Below are 27,770 nucleotides of genomic sequence, written 5' to 3'. Positions count from 1 at the left end.
TTAATAAAAATCTATTGTGATAAACTTAATCTCCTAAATGATGAATTATCATCAATTGACATGGAAACGGAAAATAAATCAAAGCAAACAGCTAAGAAACTACGAGATATTGTTAATGTAACTCGATTAATTGTTAAGGAAACGTTTGGGTTGCTTGTCGCTCTAAAAACTCGCGATCAGTTCAACGAAAGTCACGAGATATTTGCAACAATCAATGAGAAAGGGGCTGATTCTTTCGATGATGTTATTGATGACATGGAAGCTAGTAAAAAGAATTGGATTGAAAGCAAAGTAGTAAATAGAACGGATGAAAGACTGTAGACTTGCGACTCTTAGAAGATACAATATTTACATCAAACAACTAAAGAAGTTGTCATCTGTGAAATCACAACTAGGATCAGATTGGATAATTTTAGGAATGAAAAATATCACAACGAGTTTTAATAAGGTTCGCAAATCGTTAGCAAAAATGTCAAATAGCGCTTATTATTTAACCAGATCAACGGTTGATGTTCCTGGTGGATTTATAAGAGACGATATAATTTACAAGGAATTGAACTCGAATCCACATCAGTAGTTTTCAGTAGTCTACAGTAGTTTTGATCCATCTAATCAAGTATATTCACTATCTTAATACATCTCTATAAGAGGTTTGTAAAAAAGTCCTTCGGCCAGTTCATCAAATAGATAACATGTAACTACTTTTCTCAAAATTACAAATATTACATGTAAAAGTAAAACAAAAGTCTTAAAACTTATCCCCCCACAAGTATTAATAGTATCTTCAATAATTTACTTCGAATTTTCCGCTCAACTTCAGAGAAAACATTCAATAGGTCTAAACTGATCTAAATTCATCAGAATACTAACTAATTAAGTAAGTAATTAACAAATGACACGTAAGAAAATTGATGTAAAGAGTTTTCTTGTGTTCTGAACCCTCGAGATTATAAATTTTACTATTAATAGATTCGCTTCGCTATTATTATCCCGAAGATCGCGTTTACTACCTGTTGTGCTTACCCAACGTGTCAATATTCATCTATGAATTGATAGATAGTTTTTTAGAGGTACCATAAGGCTGATTAGTGAGGGTATGATTTAAAAAGAATGAAAAAATATTAGTAATCATAATATGTACCAAAATGTAATATTTTCCATCAGTATTCAATAATTTTCTTTGTGCAAACTTAATCAAACAAATCAATTTCCTATTAATGGTTAGATATGGAAAAACAATCATTCTTATCATGAGTTATGATAGTGAAAAACGATGAAGGTTACATTTGTTCATAATTAGAAACCAAGGAAAATTTAGGTACAATTTGGAACATATTATTATCGTCACAATTAACAAATCATGTTGAAAAATCATACAATTAGTGCTAAACAATCAAACGATAACAATGGTTATCATTTCTTGGAAAGTTGTAGATTACGATGTGAAGTAATAAATGTCGATAATAATCGATCGCTGTAAGTATTTAAGGCGGAAAAAAATTCTAAAACTAAATCAGAAAACAAATTAAATTGTTCAACTAACTACAATTTACTCTCATTAAACAATCAAAATGAAATCCATCTTCTTCATTGCTTGTGCTTCACTTGTAATTGCTTCTGCAATCGGTGTAACAATTAAAGGAGACTCTTGTCCAACTCCTACAGTTCCTAAGGGAATCAATTACTGGTCCTTCAGCTATGTAAGTAAATATTTGAATGATTATAATTTAATTTTGATTTCTAAACTAAATTAACAATCTTTAGTTCACCAAAATCACTGGTTGGTATGAAATTGGTCGAACCGATAAGACTGTTCCAAACACCATTCGAAACACCATTGAAATCAATCATCTCTACCCGGAAAAGTTTACATCTTGAACAAGGGTACAGTTAAAGAACCGTAAGTATCTAATTAATCCTAATAAAAATGAAAATTAATAATCAAACGTGTAACCAATGCTAGTGAAAGCGTCGTACTTTGGGATAATCAAGTCGATTTGACTGAAGGTAATTTCTCTGGTGGATCTTATTATGATATAATTGAAGATGAAGAGCCCGTTTCATTCAACATCAATCAAGGTAATTAGACATTAATTATTTGAACTAATGAAAGTAATCAAGCCATTAATTAAATAGACGGTAAACAAGCCACTTTCTGGATGCCCTACTACTCCGAGGACTGGACCGCTGTCTTGGCTTCTTGCTCATCAAATGGTGATGGTACTCTTGATGGTTAGTTGAACGATTTAATTGTTTTTACTGTGGAGAAATTAACTAATTATTTGTTTTTGTTTTTGTTTCTTCATCAATCGACAGTCAAGGCTTGGTATGTGTCTCGAGCACAATCGAAGAAGATCTCAAGTGAAGTCCAAGAAATCGCCAAATCATTGACTGGTACAAGTTTCGTAGAAACTTGTCAACAAGCTTTATGTTAATCATTCAATTATTTTAAATCAAAATATTTTGTTTAATTAACGCGAGTAATAAACTTGAATCGTATTCAGCATTGATAAATAAATGTTTTCTCATTCATTGGAGTGTTTGTAATATTGGAAAATTTGTTTAATATTATCCCAAGCAGATTCATTGTGTTTTCTAGAACTTCCAGTATGAGAGAAAAATAAAGTGAGAATTAACGTAAGTATTAAATACTAGCCTCGTAAAAACGGTTCAGTTACTAATTTCATGATAAAAAATACTGATAAATATCAGCTCTAAATATTATTGATGTTCCAAGTAGTTGAACCTCCATTTGATCAGAGATCTCTAAATAGAGTGTTTGATCCAACTTAGTAGTTGATCAAACTTTTGTTAATATTAACATTAGAATATCAATCCGTAAATGTAAAATAAACATTAACTCTTTACATTTAACCATAAATAATTTATCATGAGATCCAGATACAGTTTCAGCAACTTGGAATTATTTCAAAGGACTTTTAAAAACTAGATCAATTTTTGGTGTTAGACTGTAGTTGTAATAATTAGATATCCAGTTACATGGATATTAATTTTTCTGATTTGGCTGTCAAATTAACACACAGAATCAGTTGAATAGTTTATGGCCAACAAGAAACCGATTGTCTAATTCACTAAAAAACTTCTTTCCATTCAATTATAATCACCATCGTACCGAATTCATTCACTTAATGTTTCACTTTTATTATTGATCTATTAATAGTTCTTGATAATAGCTTTGAAGTAGCATCATTGATAAAATATCTCAGCTGGATAACTTGTACTGAAATGGTTGCAATGTAAGTTAATTTGTTTGACGACTGGTTTTTAACCATATTGATATTATTGCAGAAAATTTATTTTTTATTAATATTTCAATTTGCAAATATGTTGATTTTTGCACAGTTAATTTTCATAATTATCAATTGTTGTTGACAGTTAAAGTGCACAGTTACCAAAATTGGTGATCTTTTTCTTGACTTCTCTCCAAGGTGTATTGTCAACAATTAACTCATTGCAAGTTTTTATTGGCTATAATTGAAATAAAAAACAATTATTAGATTATAAAGAAATAAAATTATCATTTAGATCATTTAAGTTATTAAAATTACCTGTTTTTGATCAATTGCACATTTGTCCAACGCGGCTTTCGAGTCCTTGAGACAAGTTGTTGTGGCCAAATCGAAAGTTAATCTCACATATTCTTTCATCAATATATAAGCCTCTCGAACTTTAACTGGTTTAACCAAATATTTAGACGACGAAGCTGAGTTAATTTGATCGATTACGAATTGAATATCATCTAGAACCATTGGATCAGTCACTGAAATCGGCTTGAATTCATCACCGACTTTCGCTTTCTTGCTTTGCGCTGGATGATCAATAACGAAACAATTAACTGAAATTATGAAGATTGTAATTAAAATCAATGTAGTTAGTCGTTGGTTGTACATTTCGATACTTTTCTATTTTCGTTGATTAAACAATTAATGAAGTTAATAATACTTTGAGTAATAATGAAATTAGTTGAATATAATTCTATCCTTTTATACAAAAAATCTGAATAACACCTCAAAATTTATTTGATTTCTGATTTAATAATCATACGATGTATTGGGCTATTTACATCATTGATTTCTCGAATTATTTTTTCAATATATCAATCAAACAATTAGATTATTTATATTTTGTTAACTAAAAATATTGATAATCTTTTCTGTTATTGGATTGTTACATTTTATCACCATCATATAAAAAACCGTAATCACAACAATATGATTGTTAATAATTGACGAAAGCAATGATTGCTCTGTTCAAACGATATGATTTCTTTTATCTCTGCTAATTTTGATACTTATTGTTTGATTGATTACTGATGATTACAATGATTGTTAACCTTAATCTGACTTAATATGAAGTTAATCCAATTTGAAATTTTAGGGTGGCTCGCATTTATTAAGATATTAATTGAGAAAAATTACACAATTAAATGTAATTAAAGGTGAGAATACTGATGCAAAGATGTATTCAAGTATTACAACCAGGATCAAATCTGGACGTTAATTATATTTTTTGCATCTATTGATATTAGTACTAGTAGATGATCTTAAAAATCCAGTTAATTGTAACGATGACTTTTTTTCATTATGCGTGGATTGTTCATTCATGATCTACTGCTAATTCAGGTCAGTTTATCTACCAGAGTTTTGAATTGATACTTTGATGGTAGGAATTTTAAGAAATTTTGAGGCATTTGATTTACGGAGACGTTGAAGCTCGTGATCCATTTGAGGTGAAAATGGCCTTAAAAAAGCTCCAATTGATCTGAGATATCTACGAATTCGATCATTCGTGTCAAAGAATGTATTAATAGTTCTTGTTTGTTGCTGATTGTTAAATTCCTATTTGTGAGTGAGATTAGTGAATAAAGGACATTGGGCAAAAAATTATACTTTTGAGTTAAGAGTTAGGACTTTGGGTATTTTTAAAGCCAAAAATATGAAGTCTAAATATTTTTTTATGATCTGATATGTAGTTTTCGAGAAAATCAAATTCGAAGTTGAAACTTCTGGCAACTTTTTCCTAAAAACGATGTGCTTAGATCATGAAATTTTTATTTGAGCGACAACTTTTCTTGACCTTACAGAAAATTAGATTTGTTTTGGTGAAAAAAATATTCAAAGTGGCAAATCCATAGTTCCGTTGTATTTAATTGGCCTGATTAGTTCTAAGAGACGATAAACTTGTTTTTAAGACAATCATAGCATTGGTCAAAATTGTGGATGCAGGACTTTTTTGATTGGATTTGATGTACAGTTTTGCTAAATGAGAGAGTGGCTTTTGATCTTCGAGGGCTACGAAACTACAACATCCAGAGATGTGTAAACAGGTTAAATCAACGACAGGCCGCTGGATCAAAACTTTTAACCAGTACTTTTTATTTCAAATTAGATTTGAATTAATAGTGAAAAATCAATAAACAACTTTGATAAAATGACTAGATTGAAATAATGGAAATGATTAATCAGATGTTTTGATGCAAATGATATTTATTGAGGCCTCATTCTATTAAAAATTACAATGATAAATGTAATCGGCATAATTTTTACAATCAACGATCATTTAAGTGTTTATCCTTGAACAATCGAACAAAAAATTAAGTTTATCAGATTTTATTGTTGATATGCATAACCAACTATCCATCATTTATCGGTGAATTGTTCCTTCAATATGCTGAATATACAGGACTGAATTATTGATAGATAAAAATAACATTTAGTTAAAATAATCAATGTTGTTTAATAATTTATCAATTCTCACCCGATACTTTTTGAAACCACCAGTAACTGTTTTTTGCTTGCATCTAATGGACTTGATTAAAATTGAACGCACAATTAGTCTCTAAACTTGAACAGTTTACTCGAAAATTCAGTTCATTGTGTTTTTTTACCTCTTCAAATGCTTTCGAGTTGATTTCAATGCCAGAACAAGCCTTGGTCACTTCTTCGTTTGTCCTGAACGGTAAAATATTTTCACATTTGACCAAAGCATCGTAAACATTTTCGGGTAGATTATTTTTCTGGTAAAAAGTTTAGACATCGATAGGTTAATTTTGAAAATGAATTGTGATTGTGAGACTGGATCGGTTTGTACTTAGTGTGGTTAAACACTGGAAGGTTCACAATTAGAATAGTTTAAAGGTTTATTAATTGAAAAGGTAAAGGTGTTGAAAGGTTACATGTATGTACATCTCATATCTCTCTTGTTGGTGTGTTGACCAACTCAATATATACTAAGGTGTCAAGGTGGAAAGGTTACTTCACCTTGACTACCAATCATTAAGCAATCAAACAAAGGGGGAAGCAAGGAGTTGATTCCCTGCACTGTTGGTTAGTTGGGTAGTTGGTTACGTCACTGCTCGGGTAGACTCTCACACCCTCCCTTAACCAGACCCAACTCGACAGTAAATTTGTCATGTTTCGCTCGTGGAAGAGCCTTGGTCAGGATGTCAGCTGGCATATCCTCAGTCGCCAAGTGTCTCACTTCGACTGTTCCATCCTCAACGTGTTGGCGGACGTTGTGAACCCTAATCTCAATATGCTTGGTTCTCTTGTGGAATACTGGATTGTCGCATAGTTTGATAGCTGATGTATTGTCATTGAATAGAACGATCGGCTTCTCGACTATTCCAATGAACCCGACCTCACCAATCAACTGTTTCAGATACACAGCTTCATTCACAGCTTCTGAAATCGCGGCGTATTCAGCTTCAGCGGAACTTTGAGCTACTAAATTCTGCTTGCGTGACGACCAAGACAGACTAGCATTTGACAATTTGAAAATGTAACCTGTGTAGCTACGTCGATCTCCTTTATCTGTGGCCCAGTCAGCATCGACGTATCCAACAAGGGACTTATCACTTGTCCGGTTAAATTCCAAATTCGTCTCTGAGGTTCCCTTGAGGTATCTCAATATCCTCCTCGCCGCTTGCCAATGTTCAATATGTGGCTGTTGATTGAATTGTGCCAACCTATTGACAGCAAATGTTATGTCAGGTCGAGTGTTCAGTGAGATGTGAAGCAGCGAACCTATCAAGCTGCGATATCTCGACCCTTCGACTTTCTCACAATCACCATTACAAGTCTCCAAATCAACATTAGCTTCCATTGGAGTTGAAATTGGCTTACAATCACTCATCTGTTGAGCCTCCAAAAGCTTAGTAATAGCATATGATTGAGATAGACAGATCTGATCAATTGACATCCTCGATATCTCAATACCCAATATGTATCTCGCTGGTCCTTTGTCCGAGATTTCGACCTCTCGAGCCAGCAACTCTTTGATTTTGTTGATTGTAACTTCTTCACTTGCAGCGATCAATAAGTCATCGACATATACTGCTAATAAGACTTCTCGATTGTTCATCTGGCCAGTATAGAGACAATGTTCAGCCTCACATCTTCTCAGACCAATCGAAGTCAGGATTGAATGTAATTTCAGATTCCATTGTCTTCCACTTTGTTTAAGTCCATATATCGACTTGTTCAAATAACAAACATAATCAGGTTTATCTTCGTTTACAAAACCATCAGGTTGTTCCATGTATATCTCTTCCTCTAAGTCTCCATTCAGGTAAGCTGTCGAGACGTCGACTTGATGAACAATCCAACCTTCTTGAACGGCCAAAGCAAACAATAAACGTAAAGATTCCGGTCTCACAGTTGGTGAAAAAGTTTGATTATAGTCAATGCCGAACCTCTGACTAAATCCCCTCGCAACTAGTCGAGCTTTGAACTTATCAACTGTACCATCTTTATTATGTTTAACGGCAAAAACCCATCGAGAACCAATCGATCGACGGTTTGGTGGAAGTTTACGCAGGTCCCATGTTTTATTCTTTCTAATTGAAGCCATCTCAACTTCCATTGCTCTCATCCACTCTCCAGAGTTCTCGGATGACAAAGCTTCTCTCACATCCTTTGGTATGGGGATAGAATTTTCTTTAATACTTGACAGTACATCACTGGTCGACCTGCGGACTTGTGTACGAGTATTATAGATGTGACTTGATTGTTCTTGGATCTTCTTTGGAGCTTCTGTTCCCTTCCTCGGACGTCCACGTCCTCGTTTGGTTTGACTTGTTGGCATGTTCGAGTCGTCACATGTTGAAGTCAGACTTGCTTCGTTATCAACATTCCTCGTGTCTTCATCAATGACTGGTTGGTCGTCTGGTATAGTGGTAAGATCCTCTTGATCACTGTTGGCTTCCTCTTTGATATCATTAAGATCAAATGATATTGGTGATTCTTGATCTTTGGAGGTACTGGAATAGCTGACTGATCGGTTGATCGGTTCGATAAAACTAACATCTCGGCTATATTCGACATGTTTAGTCTCCAAGTCAAGCATTCGATAGGCCTTCTTTGTATCTCCATACCCAACAAGTATCATTTCCTTGCCTTTCTCAGCGAACTTATGTTTACCTGTTCGTTTGTCCAAAACGAAACCTTTGGAGCCGAACACACGAAGATGACTCAAATTCGGCTTTCGACCAGACCAAAGCTCGAAGGGTGTAACCTTCTCATTGTTCTTGTTGATAACACGATTTCTAATGTAAGCAGAAAATGAAACAGCCTCTGCCCATAATCTTAGATCCATCGACCCATCCGACAAGCAGCTTCTCGACATCTCAACTAATGTCCTGTTCACCCGTTCAGCAACCCCATTTTGCTGTGGTGTGTAAGCTACGCTTGTTTCGTGACGCATACCTCGGGTCTTGAAATATTGTTTCAATTTTAGGTATTCACAACCATTGTCAGTTCTCAAGGTCTTCACCTTTTCACCAGACTGACGTTCCACTTCACTATGCCAACTCTTGAACATGTCGACTGCCTCGTCTTTGAATTTCAACATGTAAACCCAAACAAATCTAGAGTAGTCGTCCACGAATGTTAAGAAATATCTGGCCCCTCCAAGTGACGGTGTTTTGATTGGTCCACACAAGTCCGAGTGCACAAGCTCAAGTCGCTTGGTTGTACGTGTTGAAGATGAATGGTAAGGTAATTGAGAGGCCTTACATTTCAAGCACGTGTCACACTGTATAAATTCACTTGTGTCTGTGGTGACTCCTTCAACTGCACCACACCTTATCAATTTTTCAATGTCTCCGATGTTCAGGTGGCCGAGTCGTCTATGGAGGAGTCCAACATCGACTTGTCCACTGTGGCAACCATCCAAACGGGCCAATCGACTTTGCTCGATTCTCTATTCGATCCCCGAATATCACTTGACATCCATGTTCAACAGCACGAGCAACAGAAAAGTAATTAACCTCTAATTCTGTTATGAACAATACATCGGTCAACGTGATTATTTTGCCATTGATGTTTAATTTAACTTCACCAACACCGGAAGCATCCAGCTTTCGCTCATCGGCCAAGGCAACTGATCGACCTGTCGATCTCTCAAGCCGACTGAAGTAGCTCCGATCACAACATACATGACTAGTAGCTCCACTATCTAGAATCCATGTCGACTTGTCCATCTTATCACCACTGAAGGAACGAAGCTGTAACACATTATCATACTTCTGTTTATCTCCCTTCTTAAGAGGACACTCATTGGCTTTGTGACCAATCTCCGAGCACTTGAAACACTTGAATCGACGTTTTCGCTTGTCGACCTTCTCACCTCTCGAAAGCTTCAACACATGAGATGTAACCGCGTCACCTGATTTCCTTTCTTCCTCTTCTAACAGTTTGATTTTCAAAACCGCAACAGGTGGCAAACTGTCCCTTGACGACATTGCGACAACGAAGTTTTCATATGCCTCACCAAGGCTCAGTAACAATAGCACAGACAAACATAGTTCAGGTAGTTTGATATCCAGCGTGGCCAATTGGTCGGACAGCTCAACAAACGAATCAATATGTTCTTGCATCGGTTGACTTTGTCGTATCCTCAACGTTACCAGCTTCTTAAAGCACGAAACAATACTCGCTGGTCCAGTCTTTATATGAGCTTTCTCAAGGGCTAACCAAGCTTCCTTAGCTGACTTGCTCATTTTGACCAGTCGAAGGTTCTTCGGTTGGATACTTAACGTGATCAGGGCTAAAGCACGTTGGTCATTGGATACAAAGTCAGTTGCCTTTTCATCTGGCTTCTCAACTACTGACCATAACTGTTGATGAATGAGAACACTCTTCATAAGGGTTGACCAGGTCTCGTAGTTGTCATCGGTTAGTTTCTCAATGTTAAGAGCATTAGACATATTCACAATTTAAACAGAAAACACTTTAAATATAAACTAATTGATGGTACGAACCACGCTCTGCTACCATGTGAGACTGGATCGGTTTGTACTTAGTGTGGTTAAACACTGGAAGGTTCACAATTAGAATAGTTTAAAGGTTTATTAATTGAAAAGGTAAAGGTGTTGAAAGGTTACATGTATGTACATCTCATATCTCACTTGTTGGTGTGTTGACCAACTCAATATATACTAAGGTGTCAAGGTGGAAAGGTTACTTCACCTTGACTACCAATCATTAAGCAATCAAACAAAGGGGGAAGCAAGGAGTTGATTCCCTGCACTGTTGGTTAGTTGGGTAGTTGGTTACGTCACTGCTCGGGTAGACTCTCACAGTGATCACTACTTACCATACAATCATCTATATCTTCCATGTATTTCTCATGAGTCCCGTTAGTTACCAATTCCATAAAAGTTTTACAAGTATTATTCAAAGTGGGAAACTTCATCACAATTAATGAAAAAGATGAATCGATGATTAAAATAACGAATAAAATTGATTTAATCATGATCAGTTTGGTTGATAAACTGGTTAAGAAGATTAATTGAAATATGAATTTTATATCAAACTATTGATTCTAGACTTTGTAATAATTGATTTTAACAACTGATTAAATAGAATTTTATTTGAAATTTGATTAATTTGAACAATTCTTTTGAATTGATTATTGTGAGCTCTTATTTGAGTCAGAAGTAATTTTTTATAAACAAAATTGACAATTTATATTGAATTAATTTGATTGATCACATAATTAACATTGAATATTTTTAGTTTCCCATAATTGACATGATATTAAATGAAGACGAAAATTGTGAATATTATTTGCTTCTCTTTCAGGCCTAAGTTTCACATATTAATCAGATCTCATGGTGTATTGGAAACTCTCCTTGTAAAGTTCAATTTTAACGAGGACGAAGTTAATATGTTGCTTCATAATACAATTGGACCAATGGGTCAGACCCTGGAATCATTTCTACAAAGTTGAATTTAGTCCAATTCATAAAATCGATAAAACGAAAATTTCATAAGACTATTACATTACCAGTGCACATATTACACTTTGATGGAGCCCCTTTCTATCTCAGTGGTTAATTGATAAAATTATCGCCGATTTAAATCGCATGTCTTTAGAAAAGAGGTGTTCCGATCTCAGACTTTCGGTGGGTCCATCGATTTGATCAAGTTTTATCGAACTTCTTGTGGTTTTTTATTGATAGATCGTTTGAAACTCTAAATGAATCGCCTTTTCTACCTGAAAAGCATTCTAATCGCGCAATATATTAATAATTGGTCTATTTCTTAGTTTTCATCAAGTCAAAACAAATTATATTCTCTTTTATTAATAATTTTACTTTTCATTTTTTGTGATCGCATTAATGCGTTCGGTTAATCAGTGATGTCACGTTCACTGTTTAATTAATTGAGTTAATAAGGTGCGATCTCAATTTTGGATTGAGCACAGGCCAATTCTTCACCATCGGCTGATTCGTAGACGTGGAATCGCATGTCAGTGACCATCTGAGAATTGGATCAAAATTGTAATGTGATTGATTAAAAGTAATTTAGTTGATTTTCAGTTACTACGGGTGGAAACCAGCCGAAAGTTTCCATCTCGACTTTGAAGTGGTTTGCGACATTGGCCTTCAATGGACATTCAGTATTCAAGCGTCTTGCGAGAGACCAGGATATTCAATATAAGAATATCCCATTTAACCTGAATGGAAAGAGTCGGTTTCTCAGCGGAAATAGCTAGATTTTCATGAATTGAAATGAATAATTTGTAAATCACTGATCGCAAAAGGATAACGATAATACACTTACTTGGGATGATTTGACCGGTAAAAACAACATCCGTATTGGGCCTCAGAATACAAATATCAGAGTCGCAAGGGTCCATATCGAACGATTCAATTGTACCGGAGGTAGCTAAGATGGCAATTAAATTTAATTGATTGTAGGTGATTAATTGATTGGCCAATTAATATGAATCAGTTTAATACTTACAGTCACATTTTGTATGCACGATATCTCGAGCTGAAGAAACAGCTAAGAAAAGGCAAAGGACAATAATTGATTTGATCATAGTTATTAAAGATTCGATTTGTTTAGTTATGTTATATGTTCTGGTTAGAATTGAATGAAAGTAAATAAAGTTTTTTGTCCCTTTTTATAATGGAACCAACTTATGAACCTTGATATCAATATCTTTCTTAGATTGTTGTCTTTGGATTAGGAAAATTTATTGTTTTGATTGTTCATCAACTAATTTAATTATTTTTTAATCAGACTATTGTTTTCAAAATTGACAGTAAGATAAACGATTTACTATTATTGAATTTCCAAACTTAATGAAATAGATATCATCTAATTGTCCCCAACTTTATCAAAAAACAATTGAGTTAGTTGAACAATCAACGTCAATGAGTTCCCAGAATAAATAAAACAGAAAAGACTAAATTGATAATATTGTGTCAGAATCATTGATTTGTGACATTATAAGGACAGTGTGCAAAAATGGATCTTTAATTGAGACTGTAGATCAACAATGATAAATTTTTGCAAGTTAAATTCATATTTCCTTGGAAACTTTCTTTACCAGAATTTTATTTATCAATTTAATTAAGTAACTAGATTTTTTGACGTCTTCTCTGTGTTTTTAAAGTCTTACATCCGATATGAAACTTTAAGCGGGAAAAACAAATAATTTGTCAAAAGATATGATAAACAAATGAGAATCAAGATAAAAACTTATCTAATCGTCAAACACTATTATTGTAAACAATTAAAAATTGAGAGGAGCCAATAATTATCAATAGATTTCCAAGTAATCAGAAAACAATTAAAACTGTTCGCATTTGTTTCTCTTTCAATTTTATTATTAATATCTACTTTAAATGTCAGAATTCATATGCAAAACGAATTTCATAGGAAAGTTGATAACAATTTTAATTTTAGAGATAAAATAATCAAAAGTATCGAATAGATTTTTGTAGTGATATGATCACTAATTGAATATGTCCAAGGTAAACTTAGTGATAATATTAATGATTTGTTGAGAAAAAGGCGTTCTCGCCGTAAATGATATTAACTTGTCAAAGACGATCAGTTTAAACGCTCATTCAATTAAAAATAGTGAAAGTATTTACTATCTATTCAACTCATTCACAATTTAACAAAACGCTGTCGAGTTTTATTCACAAAACTTTCATCGTAACAAAGTTGAAAATGTTACTTTATTTTACTCGTTGTTCATTTTTCAGTCATTCACTCTGGTAATTCAGGTAAGTTCAAGTTGAAATCAATTAATTATCAGTAATTATTATCAATAGTTATTACTCCATTCAAATAATTTCCTAGCTTCCATATCAACATTAATGGACTTGCCTTTAAGTTTACCAAAGGGGAGTTATAAGATTCACGCAACATTAACAGACAAGGTACCAATGAACAATTGATTAAAGTTTAAATTGAAAATTAATCAACTAATTGATATTACAGGATACCGGAGATATTTATTCGATGCTTGAATTTATATCATCGAGATCAACAATTAATGGCGAGATTGTTGATACTCCTAAAATAAATTCAGTGTTTACCACTACACTAAGAATGAAAAGCTTGGGACAGTTATGAGCGTCAAGTGATTATGGGTAAAATAATTGATTGAAATTCATCCACCGAAATTGTGTTTACGCACACGTCGAAAAAGTCGAAAGACTGTTCAACCTGAAATCGAAAAGAAAGATAATCGTTTGATTAATATTCTTTCTCATTTTTAGGTACCGATTGTTTATTGTACAAGTTCAAGCCTTCTGATGAGTTTAAACTTCTTACTGGTGTAACAAAACGATTGACGAGCATGTTGATAGCTATGGGACCTTCGATACTTTATCGTCTTAGGCATAATTCAATATATTGGGTAATATTAAGATTCAATCAGCAAAATTTACAATAAAATTACTGATTTGATCAAAAATTTCATTAACTTGTCAGAAAGAGGCTGCGGATGAAAATGTGAGAGGTACAATGATGAAAAGTTTACGAGCAAATATCAACAATAAATTGAATATCACTTGTTATTACAAATGTAAGTTAGTTATCACTTGCTGGTCTTTTATTAATTTTCAACTTCTCCTGGCATTTTCCTTATCAAATCAGCTAACTTGGACCAAGAATCAGGCCTACAAGCACCGAGTCGAATTACGTTCAGTGGAAGTGACCCATCATCTGTATTGTTTTTAACGAAAGAAAATTTAATTTTGGACATTTTCTCTCAAGGCATGGACTCGACTAAAGATTTATCCAGAACTGTTAAGGTAAGATAACTCAACAAATGGCTACTTGATAACCAACTGATTAATCCACTTAATTTCACAGCCACTTCCAGGAGTCGGCTGTTCAGCTTTCTATGGAAATAGCGTACCAACTCCAACAATGAACTCCCACCTTGTCCACCTGATACTTTCGGAAACAATTACAAGCTCAACTACCACAAAAACTGTTAGCGAGGTAAGAGATTGTTCAAATTATAATGATAGGCAATTATTTGTTGATCAAATTATAATGTTCTAATCTCTTCACCAGATATATGCCAATGATAGACTCAAATTGGTGCGTATACAGAAACCTAATAGCAAATCGGAAGCTCTTTATGACTACTCACTTGGTCTAGTTTACCAATTTCAAGAGGGCGAGTCCTGTAAAGTTTCACCGGTTAAAAGAGGATCAATAGGTCTTAGTCAAGAGACTGGTCAGTTTCACTTGACAAGATTATTTCTTCTAGATGGAAATTACAAGTATTTGGGTAAAATGTATCTTGTAAGTAGAAAGACGCCTTTGCTAGTTGATTACCTGCAGAATTAGACATGATTAAGCGCTTTTGTTTTCCAGGAAAATCGGCCTGAGTTTGCGGCGAAAGTTTGGGAATCAATTTCTTATAATTCAACTGTTAATTCTGATAAATACGATAAAGTTGTCACTACCCAATACTTCACTGAAACCGTAAGAAAACCAATTTATGGTAAAATGAGTGTTAATGGAAGTGGAGATAAATGTGTTGGCCAATGAGAGGTTAGGGTCCATGAAAGTGTATGAGTAAGGTCTGATTTGTAGCTGAACTTGGCCTAGCTTGAGTTAACCAGGAATGACCGGACTCCATTTGCAAATGACTTAATCGGGTCAAATGAAACCTAATCTATGAAATATCGATATCGATATCGTGGTTAGTCGCGATAATTTAGATTAACTTCCAACCATTAACACTCATCTTGTCAATTAGTTTTTAGAATTAATCTAAATTTTGTTGGATAATTGTTTTAGGTTGACAATTATGGTTTCGATGGGCACCTGAGTAGTTAATAAAAGCCCTGTTCTGGGACAACCGTCCGCTCTGGGACAAACTGTCCGCTCTAGGACAACCACTCTGGGACAAAGTGTCCGTTCTGAGACAAAGTTTCGGTAAATGAATAAATGGTATTTTCTAGCCAACACCAACATTCGGTGACCATATTTAGAATATTTTAGAGTCAAATTTTTGGCGGCAAATTTAAATGTTATAAAATAAGTATAAAAGAGGATGAGCTGACGGTAGTCAGCTCATTCGATACGATGAAACATAACATGATTTTACGAATCATCATTTTCATAATTATAACAGTCATTTTACTACTAATATTCCGTGCAATATTTTTTGATAATATTAAATATGACCAAATCAATCTGGCCTGATTATCGTATTGATAATGTAGTTTCAATATGGTCAATAGGACCAATAGACATCAAAGTCGACAACACGAACCGAAAGAAAAAATTCAATGCTCAAGTTATACGAACTGATAATGGTGTGTTGCTTGTTTTTGCATCAGGAAAAATTACAGCCACAGGATTCAAAAGTCTACCTATGACAATTTTGACATTAATGGAAACGTTCCCTGATCGTGAAATAACATTCATTAGAATATCTAATATAACAGCATCAAGTTATAATTCAGTTAGATTCAATACTGAAAAACTGAAACACTTATATTGTAAGAAAGATACAAGTTACGAACCTGAATTATTCCCTCCAATATATACAAAACTCAATGGACTAACGATCATGTACTTCCATACTGGATCAATTGTAATTGTTGGAGCGAAAAGTGTCGAACAAATTGAAACTGCGATTGCGCAGTTCATGGACAGAATCAAATCACTATAAATAGAGATGATCAAGTGAATGAAAGTTCATTTGTCATTTGAACTTTGAAGAGTAAACATCAAAATGGGTTGTGTAATCTGGAGAACACATAGAATCTTTAATGGTCCAATCATCTTTAAAATTTCTCGAAGTGAAAAGTGTAATCGACTGGATATTAGATATAGTTATAATAGTTCACCAACTAAATTTGGAATATCTTTAACACCATCAGAATTTAAATTTGTATTTAATTTCTACAACAACAAGGACTTACGTAATGAACAAGCCTTCTTCTATGACGTGCAAATCAAGAGAATCGGGAGTGAGACATTAAAAATAATGAAAAAAGATTCTTATGTTCTAACTCCAATGGATTTCTGGAGAGAAGTTACACCATTTGTTCCTGCTGCTCTATTTTTGTTATCCAAGGATCTACCTATCAAACAGCTAATTGACTTATACATATTATCTTTATTAACAACTGAAGAGAATTTATTAGAACATAAATTCACAGCAATAAGAGGTAATAAAGTCGAGCCTGAAAAGTGTTATTTATTCAACCTAGGATTAGTTACTGCTGATGATTTACTCAACACTTCACTAGATGTCGCTGCACTCACTCGATTCGCTCAGTCCGATCCGAAACTTTTCTGCTCACTCGTCAAACTACAGTATAAATAGGGATGATCAAGTGAACACAAGTTCATTTGTCATTCAAACTTTGAACAGTCAACATGGAATATATTTGTGCTTATTTCGATACTCAAGGTATCTATGTTAATGGTACTTATCATCCACAAGAGGTTGCAATGTATGGTGATGATCATTTAATTCATGTGAAAGTCGGTAAATTTTGTGAATGTAAACCAACACCTAAAGAGGAAAAACAGATACAATACCTCGAGAAGTACCATCACGGATTAAAATATAATGGATTCACCAATGGTTTAAGTTATGATGAATTGGAAGCTTTATGTGTTACTTTTTACAGAGCTTGCAGAAACAAATCAAAATTAATTGTAGCCGTTCGATCAGTTGAAGCAGAAATTGTATTGAATAAATTCAATATCCCTCTAATTAATATCAACGGAACGTATGGTGCTTCATACAAACTCATTGACCAACTAAGACAACCTTGTTATCTCCATTCTCATTCTAACACAAACACAAGATGTTCACTAAATATTGTTCAGTATATGAAGAAACATATGGATTATGTTAAAGAACATGGAATCGATGTTATCGATAATTAAATTTATGTTAATCATTTTTCAAAATTTATATTAATCATTTTTTTTCCAAAAATTCATGTTCATTTTTTTTCAAAAATTCATGTTCATTTTTTTTCAAAAATTCATGTTAATCATTTTTTGTAAAATTTCTTTTTTCAAAAAATTTACGTTAATCATTTTCATCAGAAATATTCGTAAAAAACGTTTTTTCAGATTTTTCAATAATCTACTTAAGAATAGAAAACAATAAACAATTTAAAATCATCAAAATGCAAACTTTCTCAGTTTATTTACGCCATCCATTCACAATGATGATTGCTGGTCCAACAGGTTCAGGTAAAACGTATTGGATTAAGCAATTAGTATCAAACGTTAATAAATACTGTTACCCACCACCAGAAAAGATAACTTACTTTTACGGAGAATATCAGGAAATATTCAGTTCAATGCCGAATGTTGATTTCATTCAAGGTTTACCTGAAAATTTAATACAAAATTTGATGGTATAAAACCAGAATGGATAATTATTGATGATTTAATGTTTGAATCAACAAATTCAAAAGTAATAAGTGAATTATTTACTAAAGGATCTCACCATCGTAATTTATCTGTTATTTTATTAGTACAAAACTTTTTTACTCGTGGAAAAGAATCAAGAAATATATCATTAAATTCACAATATGTAGTTTATTTTAAAAATCCTCGTGATCAATCAATGATAGCTAATATCGGAAGACAGATTTTACCTGGTAAAGTTAAAAAGTTACAAGATATTTATGAAGATGCAACAAGAAAACCATATTCATATTTATTTTTTGATTTAAAACCTGATACACCAATAGAAACTAGATTTCTAACAAATGTACTTGATGAAGAACCATACATTACAGCATATTTAGTATAAGAAGTTTGATTCTTTTAGGTAATTAAAAATGACGGTTAAACGTGCACTCAAGTGTTATTCTTGCTTGCGAAAGCTAGCAAAGACAAAATCACATATCCAAGAAGAAAATCATTTCCAATTCACCTAAATCTATTTATCCAGTAATTACCGATATTGCTAAACAAATCTTGAAAGGTGTAATACCTTTAAAACCTAAACATAAAACCAAACTCAAACGGTATAAGAAAGATTTACGTCTTCTCACCAGTAAATCTACATTGAAACAGAGACAAAATCTGATTAATCAGAAAGGTGGATTCTTACCATTATTAATTAAACCAGCATTGACACTATTAGCAACAATTGCTGCAAATAAATTGTCGAAATAATGAATACAGTAACCCGAATGTACTTAGTTTCTGAAGATCAATATAAACGTAATGTTTTGAGACCTAGTGTAACTAGACGTATGTTGAATAAAAATTTACCAACTGAAGTCAAAGTTAAATTCATCAATAATATGTTGGCAAGAACAAAAGAACATAATCTCGAACATCAGAATTACCGTGGAACTGAATTTTATAATGAAGAGCAGCAATCAGAACCATCAGAATTTGAAAGTGCAGTTTCACATACAAATGATCGGACTTTAATTGATACTAAATCGGAAGACGATACATTACCAATCGAAAGATCAAGTCCATATCGATTACCACCAGAACCTGTAAGAGTTTCTCCGTATCCTTCAAACTCAAGAATGGATGCTAAAGATACACTAACAACATTAATCAGAGGTATACCTGGTTTAGTTACCGAGAAAGGGAAAATCACAAATGAAGCTGGAATACCTTCAAATGCAAGTAATATAGATGAAATTATTACTTACTTACGAACGGTTGGTGCGAAAACTAAATTCCCAAATGGTTCAAAAAGAGTATTAACCATGATAAGATTAAAGTATCCAAGTGCAATTAAACTAATTAAGAACGAGAAAGCAATTGAATTTATAAATGACTTAAAATGGGAGGACCTAGTATCGAACAAGAATTAGAAAAAATATATTATGATCCAGAATCATCTGGATCATTTGGAGGTATTAAAAAATTATATGATACTGCAAGAATTAAAATTTCCAATTTAAAATTCAATGATGTCGAATCATGGTTAAAAAACCAGGAAACATATAGTTTATTCCGTGAAAGAAAGAAACCATTCCCAAGATTACCTATTCTGGTTGATAAAGTCGATGAGCAATGGCAAGCCGATATTATGGATATGAGTTGGCTTTCAAGAGCCAACGATCAATATAAATATCTATTAGTTGTTGTTGATTGTCTAAGTAGATTTGCCTGGGCAATACCTTTAAAAGATAAATCTTCAAATTCAGTTATTAACGGATTTAAAGAAATATTCAAATCGAGAAAACCAGAAAAATTACAAACTGATCAAGGAAGAGAATTTGTTAATCAATATTTAAAACAATATTTACAAAAACTTAATATTAATCATTTCACATCAACTGATGATTTAATTAAATGTGCGATTGTTGAGAGATTCAATCGTACATTAAGATCCCGAATTTATCGTTATTTACATTATAAAAACAAACACAAATATATTGATGTATTAAATAAAATAATCAATTCATATAATAACTCATATCATCGAACTATTAAAATGACCCCGATTCAAGCATTAACTAACCAATCATTAGCTGTTAGTAATGTTTTTCGAGGTCAAAAGAAAAATAAAAAGAAACAAAAACCTTACCAAGTAGGAGATAGTGTTCGAATAACAAGAGCTAAAACTATTTTCGAGAAAGGTGCAACATCAACATGGAGTCGTGAAATCTATTATATAACTAAAGTTAAACATACACCTCAAGGGTATGTTTATCGTCTACGTGATTATGATAATGAACCAGTTACATCGATTTTTTATCATGAAGAGATCTATCCTGTGACTGAACCTGATTTATATAAGATTAATGAAGTTTTAAGAACTAGAATAAATCCACGTACTAAAAAGAAAGAATATTTCGTTTCATGGGTTGGATATCCTGATAAATTAAATTCCTGGGTTGATGCAATTGAAAATGTCGAATGAATTTGTTGTTGATGTTATTTCTAATGCCAGTATGGATATTTATAAAAATAATACATTATCTCAGTTTACTAATCGATTACCTAAAAAACTTATTCTTGATGGTGAATGGTCGGTAGCTGTTCAAGAAATTATTTACCCTCTTGCACATAGAGGAAATAGAATGAATGTTAAATGGTCACTCAACTATAATGAGTCTTATTCTCAAAGATTTCCTATTCATCATACATACAGTTTTGAGTATAGTGAAAGTGATAAAATCGATCGAATTATTGATAATTTTAATAAAGAAATGGAAAAAGCTTATCTTTCTGAAAATCAAAGTATAAAAGTAGGAGGTATTAATAGACCTCCGAAACTGGAATTAATTAAAGTAAATGATGATGGGAAAGAAAAAGATAAAATATTAATGAAACTCGGACGTCATGAAAAACTTCTACAACCACTTTACCCAATGTTTAATGATCAATCGTTCTTTAGACTTCTGGGTTTTGATTGGTACGTGTTCAAAAAGAGAATTCCTGAAGCTAAAAAATGGTTCATTTGAAATAACTGCTCCTTATCAACCTGATACTGGACCTAAAGGTCATTTAGTGTTCATTTGTACTGATATTATACATGAACATTTAGTTGGTGATACTCATGCAAGAGTCTTGAGAGTGATACCTTTAAATAAAAATACAGGTGATACATTAGCTCACATTACATTTACAACACCATATTATTATCCAGTTAGAATGAATCAAATTGAGGAAATAAGTATAAGAATTGTCGATGAGAGTGGTGATAATATTAAATTCAAATCTGGACGTGTCTTTCTAAGTTTACATTTCAAACGAAAAGAAATTGTTTAAGAAAAGAATATTAAATAATTAAATTAAAAATGAATCGAAAAATATATTGCCCGTGTGATAGTGATTTCAGTCATCATTTCCAGCATCAAGCTGGGTATGGTATATCTGATATTTCTGTCTTTAGAGGTCAACCATATCAGAGAGGATACGGAATTGGATCAGTTTTTGCACGTTATGGAATCCCAATATTAAAATTTCTAACTAAACATCTAGTAAGAACCGGTATGAATGTTGGTGCTGATTATCTTGCTGGAAGTGACTTTAAATCTTCATTTAAGGCTCACGGTAAACAGGGTTTAAGAAATGCAGCAAAACAAGGTTTGAGTAAATTGAGTGACTTAGTTGATCAAACGGGTAGTGGTATAAGAAAGAGAAAACGGAAAGTCAAAATAATCAAGAAAAAGAAACGTGATATATTCACATAATGGAGTACTTACATGAATCATCTATGCCTGCAAGCAAATCTGAATTACAAGTCTTTTCAATCCCACCAACACAAACAGCAATTGAAAGTAGTTATGAGTGGGTACCGTCCTAATGCAAGTCTCGAATCTAGTAATTTTTATGAAATTAATGTTCCAGCAAGTGAAGATTTTACAGATTTGGCATGTACAATGCTTCATATTCATCTTAGTGTTAAAACAGTTGCTGGTGCAGTACTTACAGAAGCAAATAAAGTTAAAGCTGTTACTAATTTTGGTAATTCGTTATTTGAACAAGTGGACTTATCTCTTGGCGCAGTTAATACTGTGCAAGCCAATAATACATACCATTACCAATCTTATTTTGAAGATTGTTTTTTCCGATTTCCCAACCCAATGGATTCCGGATTCCAAGTGTCTGAAACTAATTTACGATCATCTTTTGACTTGTATTTTCGTTTACATTCTCCATTATGTGAACAGGATAAACTTTTAATCAACGGAGTTCCGTTAACATTTAGATTCACTAAGAGTCCTGATGGATTTTCATTAATCAAATATGATGCAGCTGATACAGCTAAATATGAGATCAAATTTGAGAAATTTTCTTTACACATCAAACGTGTCAAATTATTCCCTGAAGCTCAAAAAAGTATAATTGCAGGTCTTGAAAAAGGTCCTGCAAAGTATTTCATAACAAGGAACGATACTAGAGTTTTCTCAATTCCTTCAGGTCAATCATCTGCTTCAATTGAGAATGTATATCATGGTGTTTTACCTCGTAGAATATTAATTGGTTTAGTTAAAGATGCTGCTCAAGAAGAAAGCATATATCTCGATCCCTTTGAATTTAAACATTTCAATACGAATTTCATTTCTTTGAATGTTGATGGAAATATGATTCCATCAATTCCATATTCACCTAATTTTAGTTCTAATTATTATATGAGAGAATTTATTAATTTATACCGATTCTTCGGACAAGATGAAGGTATCCCACAACTTAATATCACATATGATGAATATGGTAAATCATCTACTTTATTTGCATTTGATCTCTCACCTGATGGATCAATTGGTGCTGAAAATGGGACATTATCTCTGATTAAAAGAGGTAATATAAGACTTGACATCAAATTCAGTGATCGATTGAAACAATCACTCAAAGTTATCGTTTTTGCTCAATTCGATAATTTAATTACAATTGATAAAGACCGTAACGTAAATTTGGATTATTGAGAATGTTGACTACAAAAGATATAATTGAATTACTTACTGATGTTCCCTGGTTTGCTGGTGTTTTCCCGATCGATCGATTACCAACAAATCTCAGTAAAGATAAAGCAATCATTATCAATTTAGATGAAAGTTATAAAGAGGGGAGTCATTGGGTTGCAATGTATCTCGATACTAATAAAATAGTCCATTATTTTGATTCATTCGGAAGGAAACCTCAAGGGTTAATACTTACATTTATTGAGAAAATATCTGATTATTATCTATTCAATCCTAATAAATATCAAGGTAACTTATCAGTTGCTTGTGGATTTTTCTGTCTTCTATTTGTAATTTCAGTTTATAATCTAAATGACTTTTACAAGTTATTTCGCGGTTGTGAACATATTAATAATGAGACGAAATTGTTTAATGTACTGAAAAATTATTTAATTTTTTGAATTAACTATAAAAATGATAACAATAAATTTTTTTGAACAAATATTTGAAAATGATTATTTAATTGAATGATGTCCATATGGAATAGAATTAACTGCATCAAGGTAATATCTTTTATCTTCTAAGGGTGATATCATAAGTTTATTCTGTTGAATTATTTGTATATTGTGATTTCGTGATTGAATTCTGTGAGATGATCCTCTTTTTGTTGTTTCACCAAATAGACAATTTTCATAATCTTCATAATGAAATTTCTTGAGAACAGATTTGGAACTCCTTTAGCTTTTTCTTAATTTCAGACAAGGTTTTAAACAGTATAATTTGGGTTTGATTCCAAGAAACTCCACTATTTCATCGCCTGCGACTTCATTTTTCAGGAAGCCAATTTTTTTCTTGTTTTCATTTGAAAAGAGTTCATGATCAGGAGGATAATTAGAGAAGTCCATCAAATATGAAAAGTTTTTCAAGTCCATCATAATATCCTCTGTTTTAATTTGATAGATTAAACTATCAGTATCAGTATAAAGAAGTTGGACGTTATTTTCATAATATGGTTTGAAAGTCTCGTAATGTAAGTGATACATTTTCAGCTTAGCAAGCTCTAATACGGTAAAGCCGACCGCTATCGGTTTGTCCATTTTTACTAAGTCGTTTTTCATTTGGAACAGTGCTTTATTTTCATCTAAAATCACGAATTTCTTGACTAAGTTCTTCCTCATTTTCCTTTCAGCTTCGATGTCTTTCAGTGCGATTTCCACTTTAATATGCTTTCGTTTATCCTCAATGGTTTTTCCATATATTGAATTCACGAGAAGTTTCCAAAAATCTTTTTCGAAATCATTGTTTGCCGATTGTCTCTTTAAAGTACAAAAATCAACATACTCAGCTAGCCATGGCGATTGGTTGAACTTGATGGCACGGTGAACCTTTGTAACTTTTATCCCATGTTTCAAATAGAACTTTAGAAGTTCATAGTGAACAACATACTTTATCTTAGGAAGAAATGAAGTCACCAACTTCGTTGATGGAATTGCTTTGACACCGTTTTCTTTAAGTGAGCTTAAAAGATTATGTTGGTATTGGCTATACATGGTAGGATTAACACATAATTTTTCAGGGATCATTGGGAAATCGGAATGGAAATCGTGAAGTTCAGGTGGATACTCGAGATCAACTTCAAGTATATATCCTTGATCAGCATCATTAGGTGTTGATAAGATACGATCTATTGTATCATCATTCACATCAACCCAGGAAAATCCATCAACAGGTAAGTGCTTAGACATCGCTTCACCATAAAGGTTATTGACATCCAAGTATAGAATATTACATTTGGCTTTTCACAGTCATATTCAGTCATCACAGGTATATTTGCTTTAGCCTGTCTTTTACTAACCATTGTAAGTCCACCTCGTATTCCTTGCTCCATCATCAGAAGCATATCGACATCTGAGAACAATTGAAGCTCAATTTTGGTGGTTTTTAAAGCTGCTGACCATGTAAGTCCGGGTGAAGAATAATGATGGAGAGGATCGATACCGAAATTTTGTAAGCTCATTTGTCTGAAACTATCAAAAACGGATGCTAATAGAAGAACGTCAGTTTTCAAATACACGTTGTGAAGATCAGCTAGAGTGTGACATCCAAACTCTGTCCAAACACTCTTTACATGATTATAAACTTCATCAGAAATAATTGAATCAGTCAATGTTGAATAGAATTTTTCTTTAAGTGGTAATTCAGTTTCTTCAAATCTCTTCAATGAATCCAAATATTCGTATGGTAGACATCCTTTTTTCATAAGAAGTGATAGATCAAAAGAGTCAAATACTTGTTTTAGGTATTTCTCCTTTTCATTGAAAGTGAGATTAGTGGATAAGTTGTCGAGGCTTGTAGGTAGGAAAGCAAAACTATCCAAGAACTTAAAATTATCGATTGTGAATCCGATAAATTTCTCAGTTGTATGTGGAATAATGTTGATTGGATTTTTAACCATTGATGATTCAAGAGCTTTAATCACAATATGACCGTCAAAATTTTTCAAATTATGGAAAACGACTGGAATGTTAGTTGGTAATTTGTAATTAACGTTGCAATCCTGATGTGCAGCTCCACGAAATTTACCTGTGAGATGATCATGATCACGAACACGTAGACTTGAACCTAAAACTTTATAACAAATGTGACAATGTGTTGCTCTTTTGAATGCTCTCTCTCCTCAACCGTTAATGATAAAGGCTTAATATTCGTTTGGATGTGATTACGAATTGTAGGTTCAGCATTGTACAGACTTTCAAGGAATTTTTACCTACATCAGTACCAAGATAAAATCTTTATAAATTATTTTACCGGTCCAATCAACGGCTATGTATCCAAAACTACATGCATTGAGATCAGCTGTAATATTTAAATCGTCGTGATTCACTGTATTCAAGGTTTCAAAGTCTGCATAAATACAACGAAACTGTACTTCTTATTGAAATCTTTTCGCATGAGAATATCTTTTCCGATTTCAGGAAGTAATAATCGCTGAGCTCTTTTCAATTGACATGTCTCCATATGCTTTTCTATTGCATCTTGAACTCTAAATGACGATAAACATCTTTTACAGTGTAATCTGCTTCTTTTGTTGCTATTCGACACCAATCTGTTGAAATTTGTGATTGTATAATAATGATGATTTATTAGAAATAGATCAACATGTTTTTCCTTTTGATTGTCACTAATCAAGAGAGGTACAACGGCTTTGTTTTCAGGGTAACAACTGTATACATTGATTGAAATGTTATTTTTTCGTTCAAAAATATTGATTCTATCAACATGAACGATACCACGAACATCAGAAAAGTCATACTGATTGATATAAGATAAATAGTGACTAATGCGACCAGCTTGGTAATCAGCTTTATGAAGACCTATGAGGACTGAATACATGAAACAGTCATCGTCAGTCTGTGGTGAAATCAAACATTTTTTGTTTTTGATGAATGATGGTAATTGATTTGATTCACATCCACCACGATAAGGCTTGTATTTTCCAACAGATATATCTATTGATAAAATATTTTCTATTGTCCAACCAGAACCTTTTTGAGTGAATTGATCGATTCGGTCTTGAATGAAGTCAATAGCATCATTCAACAGTTCATCTTTATTCGAGCCGGATAAGCATGGTGTAAGATCAGATTCAAATGCTCCTTTTTCTCTTTTGTTACCATCAAGAACATTAACGAAACTTACAACTGTTATTAAATTGAATTTGATAGCTCCATATTCATCAATCAATGAATGCAAAAGTTTTTTTATCTCGCTAAGTTTTAATTGTACGCAAGAATTGAAATCTAAACCATCATTTTCAGTTGATCGATACAACAGCAAGTACTTTCTGAAAGCAGATTTGATGAGCTTGAAAGAGTCTATCTGATCTGGAGCATTTTCAGGATGAGAAAGTTATTGAAAGTCCGCAAGTTTTTATGTGATTGTCCAAATACTTTTTACGAGTATAACTTTTACCACATTTATTGCAAGCAATATTTGTTTGTCCGGATCCTATTTGGTTCGAAACTTCGACTCTGGAGATATTACTGTTAACTGGTTCAGGTTCTGGTACAGGTGATGGTACAGGTGATGGTACAGGTGATGGTACAGGTGATGGTACAGGTGATGGTACAGGTGATGGTACAGGTGATGGTACAGGTGATGGTACAGGTGATGGTACAGGTGAAAAGTGAATAGGTGAGGTACCTTGATCAATATGAGAAGCAGGAGGTGCTAATTGAATAACAGATGGTCTATTTATTGTCAAATTCAATGGTTGATCATTTTCTTCATCAGAAGAGATATCGATTGTAGATTGAGAAGATAATGTAATCTCTTCAGGTAAAACTCTTATCGGTGGTAATGGGAATAGCTCAGGTGAAGGAGCGTGGAATAATTCGTGAGCTAGAACCTCTTCTGACTCATGATTAACATTGTTTATAATTGGCTCACACACTGAGCAATCACTGGAGCAGCTTGATTGTGAAGACTGTGTGGATGGTTGTGGATCTGCAGTTCGCTGTCGTTTGGTTGGTGGTCCAGTGAAGGTATCCATCATTCTACAAGTCGAATAATTACAGTGACAATTATGCGAAAGGTAAGCACCCAATAGTTGAAA

General features: G+C 33.1%; 5 protein-coding genes and 3 long non-coding RNA genes across 8 annotated transcripts; 5 read left to right on the top strand and 3 right to left on the bottom strand.

Annotated features, from left to right (window-relative positions):
* The first annotated feature begins 1,874 nt into the window (after positions 1 to 1,874).
* On the top strand, positions 1,875 to 2,532 carry LOC128392204 (uncharacterized). Its single transcript, XR_008325967.1, has 4 exons — positions 1,875 to 1,900; positions 1,964 to 2,079; positions 2,137 to 2,232; positions 2,317 to 2,532. It is a non-coding gene; the product is annotated as an uncharacterized LOC128392204 (long non-coding RNA).
* A 766-nt stretch (positions 2,533 to 3,298) lies between these two features.
* Positions 3,299 to 3,983, bottom strand: LOC128392150 (uncharacterized). Its single transcript, XM_053352131.1, has 2 exons — positions 3,570 to 3,983; positions 3,299 to 3,489 (listed from the first exon to the last, which is right to left on the bottom strand). The coding sequence occupies exons 1-2, from the start codon at positions 3,909 to 3,911 to the stop codon at positions 3,397 to 3,399; spliced, it is 435 nt and encodes a 144-aa protein (XP_053208106.1). The 5' UTR covers positions 3,912 to 3,983; the 3' UTR covers positions 3,299 to 3,396.
* A 1,512-nt stretch (positions 3,984 to 5,495) lies between these two features.
* Positions 5,496 to 10,726, bottom strand: LOC128392523 (uncharacterized). The gene is made up of 3 exons (XM_053352551.1): positions 10,618 to 10,726; positions 5,909 to 6,037; positions 5,496 to 5,829 (listed from the first exon to the last, which is right to left on the bottom strand). The coding sequence occupies exons 1-3, from the start codon at positions 10,714 to 10,716 to the stop codon at positions 5,734 to 5,736; spliced, it is 324 nt and encodes a 107-aa protein (XP_053208526.1). The 5' UTR covers positions 10,717 to 10,726; the 3' UTR covers positions 5,496 to 5,733.
* Positions 10,727 to 11,599: 873 nt separating this feature from the next.
* On the bottom strand, positions 11,600 to 12,412 carry LOC128392258 (uncharacterized). Its single transcript, XR_008325975.1, has 4 exons — positions 12,273 to 12,412; positions 12,090 to 12,194; positions 11,853 to 12,017; positions 11,600 to 11,786 (listed from the first exon to the last, which is right to left on the bottom strand). It is a non-coding gene; the product is annotated as an uncharacterized LOC128392258 (long non-coding RNA).
* Positions 12,413 to 13,520: 1,108 nt separating this feature from the next.
* LOC128392430 (uncharacterized) lies at positions 13,521 to 13,834 on the top strand. Its single transcript, XR_008325994.1, has 3 exons — positions 13,521 to 13,549; positions 13,626 to 13,705; positions 13,767 to 13,834. It is a non-coding gene; the product is annotated as an uncharacterized LOC128392430 (long non-coding RNA).
* A 10-nt stretch (positions 13,835 to 13,844) lies between these two features.
* LOC128392427 (uncharacterized) lies at positions 13,845 to 15,674 on the top strand. The gene is made up of 8 exons (XM_053352457.1): positions 13,845 to 13,918; positions 14,048 to 14,187; positions 14,262 to 14,355; positions 14,427 to 14,584; positions 14,646 to 14,777; positions 14,853 to 15,086; positions 15,159 to 15,269; positions 15,588 to 15,674. Exons 1-8 carry the CDS (start codon positions 13,915 to 13,917, stop codon positions 15,624 to 15,626), a joined length of 912 nt encoding a protein of 303 aa, XP_053208432.1. The 5' UTR covers positions 13,845 to 13,914; the 3' UTR covers positions 15,627 to 15,674.
* A 4,564-nt stretch (positions 15,675 to 20,238) lies between these two features.
* LOC128392444 (uncharacterized) lies at positions 20,239 to 20,667 on the top strand. Its single transcript, XM_053352473.1, has one exon. It carries the CDS (start codon positions 20,239 to 20,241, stop codon positions 20,665 to 20,667), a length of 429 nt encoding a protein of 142 aa, XP_053208448.1.
* A 1,369-nt stretch (positions 20,668 to 22,036) lies between these two features.
* LOC128392443 (uncharacterized protein F54H12.2-like) lies at positions 22,037 to 23,179 on the top strand. Its single transcript, XM_053352472.1, has one exon. It carries the CDS (start codon positions 22,037 to 22,039, stop codon positions 23,177 to 23,179), a length of 1,143 nt encoding a protein of 380 aa, XP_053208447.1.
* Positions 23,180 to 27,770: the final 4,591 nt, after the last annotated feature.

The sequence above is a fragment of the Panonychus citri genome, unplaced genomic scaffold (assembly GCF_014898815.1).
Source record: "Panonychus citri isolate SS breed McGregor unplaced genomic scaffold, ASM1489881v1 Contig00136, whole genome shotgun sequence".
NCBI classification, from domain to species: domain Eukaryota; kingdom Metazoa; phylum Arthropoda; class Arachnida; order Trombidiformes; family Tetranychidae; genus Panonychus; species Panonychus citri.
Note: the sequence above shows the minus strand (reverse complement) of the source record. Positions and strands in the feature narration are given on the sequence as shown.